This window comes from Trypanosoma grayi, assembly GCF_000691245.1.
Source record: "Trypanosoma grayi strain ANR4 Tgr_274_V1, whole genome shotgun sequence".
NCBI lineage: Eukaryota > Euglenozoa > Kinetoplastea > Trypanosomatida > Trypanosomatidae > Trypanosoma > Trypanosoma grayi.
The window spans coordinates 1-6,604 of NW_008825893.1; the positions used below are offsets into that span (position 1 = coordinate 1).

General features: G+C 49.4%; 6 protein-coding genes across 6 annotated transcripts; all 6 read right to left on the reverse strand.

Moving 5' to 3' along the window:
* Positions 1 to 281: 281 nt before the first annotated feature.
* DQ04_02741000 (RNA-binding protein) lies at positions 282 to 1,130 on the reverse strand (the record flags this gene model as incomplete). The annotated part of the gene is made up of 1 exon (XM_009312167.1): positions 282 to 1,130. One exon carries the CDS (start codon positions 1,128 to 1,130, stop codon positions 282 to 284), a length of 849 nt encoding a protein of 282 aa, XP_009310442.1.
* A 491-nt stretch (positions 1,131 to 1,621) lies between these two features.
* On the reverse strand, positions 1,622 to 2,116 carry DQ04_02741010 (putative 60S ribosomal protein L12; the record flags this gene model as incomplete). The annotated part of the gene is made up of 1 exon (XM_009312168.1): positions 1,622 to 2,116. The coding sequence occupies one exon, from the start codon at positions 2,114 to 2,116 to the stop codon at positions 1,622 to 1,624; it is 495 nt and encodes a 164-aa protein (XP_009310443.1).
* Positions 2,117 to 2,259: 143 nt separating this feature from the next.
* Positions 2,260 to 3,363, reverse strand: DQ04_02741020 (hypothetical protein; the record flags this gene model as incomplete). The annotated part of the gene is made up of 1 exon (XM_009312169.1): positions 2,260 to 3,363. The coding sequence occupies one exon, from the start codon at positions 3,361 to 3,363 to the stop codon at positions 2,260 to 2,262; it is 1,104 nt and encodes a 367-aa protein (XP_009310444.1).
* A 267-nt stretch (positions 3,364 to 3,630) lies between these two features.
* Positions 3,631 to 4,161, reverse strand: DQ04_02741030 (hypothetical protein; the record flags this gene model as incomplete). Its single annotated transcript, XM_009312170.1, has 1 exon — positions 3,631 to 4,161. One exon carries the CDS (start codon positions 4,159 to 4,161, stop codon positions 3,631 to 3,633), a length of 531 nt encoding a protein of 176 aa, XP_009310445.1.
* A 569-nt stretch (positions 4,162 to 4,730) lies between these two features.
* On the reverse strand, positions 4,731 to 5,033 carry DQ04_02741040 (hypothetical protein; the record flags this gene model as incomplete). The annotated part of the gene is made up of 1 exon (XM_009312171.1): positions 4,731 to 5,033. The coding sequence occupies one exon, from the start codon at positions 5,031 to 5,033 to the stop codon at positions 4,731 to 4,733; it is 303 nt and encodes a 100-aa protein (XP_009310446.1).
* Positions 5,034 to 5,358: 325 nt separating this feature from the next.
* Positions 5,359 to 6,522, reverse strand: DQ04_02741050 (putative fatty acid desaturase; the record flags this gene model as incomplete). Its single annotated transcript, XM_009312172.1, has 1 exon — positions 5,359 to 6,522. One exon carries the CDS (start codon positions 6,520 to 6,522, stop codon positions 5,359 to 5,361), a length of 1,164 nt encoding a protein of 387 aa, XP_009310447.1.
* Between the last annotated feature and the right edge of the window lie 82 nt (positions 6,523 to 6,604).

The window sequence follows — 6,604 nt, forward strand, 5'->3', positions numbered from 1 at the left end:
ACACACACACACACACACAGACCCACAAGCAAAGTAAAGCAAAAACCCGTGGGGGGGAGAGAGCTCCTGTGGCTCGGGAAATCCTTGCCCACCCTCCTCCTCCCCCTCCTCCTTGTGTTCTCTCACTCACTCTCTCTCTCTAGCATTTTCCCACACCCTTCCCAAAACCAGCATAGCGCAATGTGCGGTTTTTTCCCCATTCGTTTTTTCCCTTTTGTTTGTAATCTCGCATTCCCCTTCACACCCTGGATCTTGCCCCACCTTCTTTCCGTATCCTTCTCCTACGTGGTCTTGTTGTCCAGACGAACGTTCATTGCCCGGCTCGCCATCTCAATCCCGTCAAACTCGGCTATAGCAACGTTTGCCTCCTCCTCCGTCTTCATCACGACGATGCCCATTCCCCTGCTCTTCCCATTGCGTCCCATGATGACCTCCGTCCGCTCCACGTTGCCCACCTGCTGGAACGTCTCCCGCAGAGCACTGCTCGTACAGTCAAAAGGCAGATTCGAAACGAACAGTTTGCGGCCTGTTTCGTTCACCTGCTGACTGCGCGGCTTGGGCACTACCTCGTTCATATCATTCAAACTGGAAGCACCACCTTCTTCACCCATCCCATAGCCACCACGACCGCTGTAGCCTGTACCACGGCCAAAGTTGGTCGCGTTGTTGTAGTTTGAGGCGTTGGGTGGGGTACCTGTGTACCCGCGGAAGCGTTGCTGCTGCTGTTGCTGCTGCTGCTGCTGCTGTTGTTGTTGTTGCTGCTGGGCCTGACGGTCGTACTGTGGCATCAAGTCACGTTGCACAAGAGCTGGGCGAGGGCCATCGTCGAAGATGCGAACAATAAGGCGTCGACCTTCAAAGTCTGTCTCATTGAACAAACGTATGGCGCGCTGCGCCCCCTCCGCTGTAGCCATTGTCACCAACGCCGATCCCTTCGGCCGCCCCATGCGGTCTGCAATGAGGTCCGTGTAGCGCACCTTGCCGGCGGTCCTGAAGTGGTCCTTCACGTGCTGCCACGGCGTCTGGAAAGGCAGATTGCCGACGAACAGAATATTGCCCTGATTCTGGCGACGGTCCATGTCGCCCGCCTCCTGCGGGCCGCCTGACGCAGATGAATGATCATCAAACATTGCTTATCCAATTCTTTGTATTATGAGACTTCCTTTCGCTACCTTCTGTCCGCCGCTTCTGAGTATTTCAGCTCCCTATCTTCTTTTTTTTTCCTTTCCTCTCGTTTCTTCTACCCCTCGTGTTTTTTTTCTTTCGTATTTCGCTTCACAGCCAAAAAAAAAAAAAACACCAAAAAGAACCGGCAGTATTTCCTTTTCTTCTTGCTTTTCCTTCTCCTTCTAATATTTATTGTATTAGTCTTAAGTTTTCGGCCTTCTTCAACTTCTACTTTCCCAAACCAGCTGCACTGCTTGCAGGCGTGCGGGGTGACTGCGGAAGGGGGCGGGCGCGCAACGGAGGGGAGAGAGAGCGCAGGTGCGCACAGAGCGACAGGCAAAGGCATTGGCGGCGCAACAACAGCCCGGAGGCAAGGGAAGAATAGTTTTAAAAAAGGGTATGCTCAAATAAGAATGTAAACGAAAAAAGGAAAGGAAAGAAGAGGACGCTGCGGCTAGTTGGGAACCTTCACCTTGCCCTCGCGGACCTTGTCCTGCATCGCCTGCGGGCTCTCGCCGTCGATCGTGCAGCCGACAGAGACGGCCGTGCCAAGAACCTCCATCACGACAGACTTCATGTTCGCACCCATCGAGTTGGGCGCCGCCTCCTTCGCGATCTTGAGGACCTCCGAGAAGGGGATATTGCCGTTGTGCTTGATGTTCTTCACCTTCTTGCGGTCGCGCGGCGGCTCCTTCAGCGCGCGGATCAGACGCGACGCGACGGACGGCGTGACGACCACCGACGCCACACGGTTCTTGACGCGCAGCTCGCACGTTACCTTGAGACCCTTCCAGTCCTTCGTCGACTTGGCGATGTCCTCGCCGATCTTCTTGGCGTTCAGACCGAGCGGACCGACCTTCGGTGCGAGCGACGCCGTGGCGGGCACCTCGCCGCCGACCGCGCGCACAATGACGGTGATCTCCTGGTTGGGGTCGAACTTCGGAGGCATCAGTTCGATGAAGTTCCTGAAATAGAAAAAAAAGATAAGATAAAGAGTAAAACGCTAAAAAATACAGCAGTGATAAGCACCAGAGGAGTCCAATAGAATATAATAATTCTATTTCTCAAGAGGCGGCCCTTCATCACTCTTATTTAGTGTACGAGAAGCACTGTAACTGACCCGTTGTCATCAAGGTCAACACGTAGTGATACCGGCTCTGCAGGCGTGTCCAAAAGGTGATGCAAGACACCAGGACCAACAGCTGCAGTCACAGCATTCACCACAGACCGACCGTTCTCCATAGGGAGATCATCCCGCACCAAGTCGACAAACCACGCAGCCACGTCTTCGCCCAGATGTATCTCACGAATTCTATCCTTGTGTCTACACCTATAGTCACTGATAGCAAGACGCACGATTTCTTTAGCTGTTGCTAGGGAAACGGGAAGAAATGGATATGTTTTAATCATGGATGTTGACAAATGGCTGTAGAGACTTTTAAAATCATCCTCCACAATTCGACGCATTTCAACGAGACTTTTTCCCTGCGTTCGGCCCTGGCGCCCAAAGTCTGTCGTAATGATAACTGTCAAGGAGTTTATTGGGGTTTGTGGGGCCTCGGGGAAGACGGAGGCTCTACCCAGCAGTGGGAGTAGGACACGCACGAGGTCTGGATGCAAAGCCCCGAGATCATTGATAATCACAACTCCATTCCGCGGAAAAGCCGCGGCGTGCCGCACTACCTTCTGCACAACATCCCTGCGAAACGCACTTGCAGAATAACCATCGTAGCTGACTCCGGAAAGCACAAGCGTGGTGTCCCCAACCATACACACAGCGTCACGGCAGTTAAAAGCAAGAACGAGAGAGACAAGCTGCGCCAGCGTCGTTTTGCCCACACCATTATCACCAGCGAAGTGAAGCACCAGTGGTTTATCAGGATGTGCAAGCTTGAGGGCAATGTCCTTTATGACACTCTCAACAACATGCCGCTGCCCCTTCAGATTTCGTTCCGTGAGTTGCCTTAGTCGACTCAGCACCTCATTCTGGTAATCACCACGGTCAAGACGCACAGGGACTCTGAAGAATGCGCAACTCACTCTCGCGGAAAGAGCACAGTGAGAACTACACCATGGGCCTGTAACACATTCCTTATCAATGCATAGACTCTGGTCAGTGCCTAAATACCACAGCGTAAGTGCTGCGAAGACTACCACAACTGCCCAAAGGCCACCTACGCTTGGGGAGAGATACATGCCAAATAACTTGTCTAAAAGCAACACTCAAAGGTGAGCCAAAGAGATCGTAGCGCTGAGCAAAGAATACAAATTAGAAACATTGCGCCTGCCCCTCAGAAACAAGACATAAGAAAAAATCTGTCCTACATTAGTTTTGGAGTTGGCTTGTTGTTTAATATCTGTTGGTTGAAGAAAGCATTTATCCCAGTTAGAGAATGTTTTTTTTTCCTAGATTCCCCTTTGCATTCCCAGTTGAATTGGTTTTCACTCACCATGCCCTCTGAGCTAAACATTCAATTTGTTTTCTTCCTCGAACTCAAGGTCATAGCAATTCTCAAAAAGATTCGCGTTTTCCACATCATCATCATCATCATCTTCATCCATCTTACCCTTGATGGAGGGCTCGCAGACTCTGTGCACGCGGAGTCCGCAGAAGAAACACCACTTTGATGCTGTCAGCAGCGCAATAAATGAGCAAAAGTGGGATTCTCCCTTCCATGTTTCTCTTAACTTGATGCCTTCCGCCAGAGCATAGATGGACGCACAGAAAAACGCCAGCGTGCCAATCAAGACACCGGACTGAAATATGATTCGCATTGCACTTCCAGGTGAAAAAGCACGATACAGTTTTGCATCTGGCACCAAATACAGCACCGTTGTCCAAGCAATGAACGCAATTGCAGCACCAAATCCAAATGCGGCCAAATAATTCTTGAAATGGCTCAGAAATATAAAAACACCAATCGCGTACGAAAGTGCAAACACCACGTAGAGTGTCACACGAATCCGAAGACAAGCTTTCTCAGAGATGCTCATTCCAGCTGTATTGATCTGCAGAAAACACTATCAACGGAATGGGATATATATATATAAAGGGAGAGAGATAGAGAGACATATATAGAAACAAACGACATGTGAGAGAGAGTGAGAGAGATGCCCGAAAGTCACCTATAAAAATACTGACAGAGAGATTAGGTTAATTGGGAGTCAACAAAACACCCAAAACCACATTTTAGGGACGTGACTTCACCATGATACCCTACATCAAGAAAACACCCGATCCAGTAACAAGAAAAACAAACCGAAAACCTATGCAACGCCCAAAACGAGCTCCTTGTTGGGCAGTGCTACGCTTTTTCAGTCAATGTTTAGACAAAAGTGACGTTTACATGATTCTATCCAAATTATCAGAACCAGTTTTCGAAGTAGCGGTCACATCACATATAGAAATGGTGTGCCAGTAGCGTTAAACCCGTTGTTGTATCGACGTACATTGCCTTTTCCTGCATCATGCGGACGCCCACGCAGCCATCTAACTGTGCGCGAGTGGAGTTCTTCCAACCTACATTCGCCCTCGATTACAAACATCCATCGCGGCGTTATAGTCACCGAGTTTTTACAAACACCACTGTTGAACCGAAGTGGTGAGGCGGTTTTCCTTCTGCAACAGTTCGCTTGGATTCCACGTAAACGTGCATAGCGGGGCCAAATCTACGGACAAACATAGGTATTTCACTTGTCAAGTAGAAACCAAAAGAAAAAAAAAATCGTGGGGTTTGCAGTGAAAACACAAAACGGTGACAAGGGGCATTTGCACACCGGCCATCGCGACAGCGAATCTCGACACAAATCAAAGCTTCGAATGGCATGGAGAATGTTTGGCCAGCGCTATTTCCTTTCCGAGGCATACTACTTTTATTTCCCTTAATGGGTATTTTCACTCTCTGCGTAACGGCCCCTTCATTAGATACAAGTGGAAGCTAGCACAATTACGTTTCCTTTCACTTATACAGGAAGAAAAAAAATTCAACCACACTGAGGGCGAGCGTAATGACAGAAAAAAAAAAAAAACATGAAGCAAAAAGAAAACAGAATCAGCGGATCCCTATCAGACGAATCTTACTGTCATAAAAGATACCGGGCCATGAAGCGCACACTTTTTTGTGTCTGTCTGGGTGGGCTCCAACAACAAGGCGAGTGTACCGCTGTTGTCGTCCCCCACTTGGAGCAAACTCAATTCCGTCTTAGCTTGGCCACCCGCAGGTGGGGAAGAATGCCTTCGGCGCCCAGCGAGTGCTTGTATATCCCCCCATGAAACACATCAGTGGCGTCCTTCCCCACATACATGTCCAGAAGCTTTTTGCCTCCGGGATGGGCATTGTACCAAACAATTTTCTCGTCCGTGTGTGTGTATCCCGAACCAATGGGAACAGACTTCTGCACATCGATCACATTGTCGCCGATCACAATAAGTCTTCGGCCTTCCCTTACAAGTCTCTCAATATCTCCCCAAGTATACTCCTCCGTTGCAGGGAGTTCGAGTTCTTTCAATCGTTTATCAACGCCTGCAACTTGGTTTAGGAGTTTTTTCTGTCGGAGTTGGTTCAGGTTCCGTTCAATTACATCATTGGGGGTGCGCACAAGGTTCGTGGCCAACCGCAAGAATTCACACGTGCGGATAGTCCACTTTGTCGGATCAAAGTGATACCACTTGATGCCATTACGATAGTCCTGGGCAAACTCGTGGTGGAAGTTGTGGTACCCCTCTCCGAATGTCACGAGGGCACACACCATCGAATCATGAGATGAGTGACGGTCAGAGTAATTCTGCACTGCACCAAAGAGATTCGTGTGGGCCAAACTGTTGATGAAGAAAGTGCAGTGATGTACAAACACCATCTTCGCCAACCCAGCGTAGAAGTACCCTCCAAGCCAATCACCCCATCCAAGTCCACAGATCAATGTTGGAAGAATGATACCAGAAACCATAGCCATTTTGAAGAAATGGCGGTGCTGAAACTGGACGATGTTGTTGTATTTGAAATCATTGATATCAACTTTGCCAAGGAGAGCGTAATTTTGCTTCATGATCATCCAGCCCATGTGTGAGAAGAAAAAGCCACGGGTGGCATCATAGGGGTCCTTTGGGGTATCAACGTAGCGGTGATGGATACGATGATTTCGGCACCACCACTTAGCTGAGCCTTCAAAAGCTCCTGCTCCAGCGAATGCACAAATCCATTGCAGTATTGGGTGAGCACAGAAACTTCTGTGGGAAAAGAGACGGTGATATCCCACAGTGACACCAATCATGCCATTGAAAATGTAGAATAGTGCAGCCACTATCAGGGTTTTTTGCTGTAGAGGGACACCTGCAAAAAAGGCTCCGGCAACCATGAGTGGGGGCACAGCCAAGACGGCGACAGCCACCCAGTTAATCTCATAGTTACCCTTTGTCCACTGCGGCAACTCACATGAA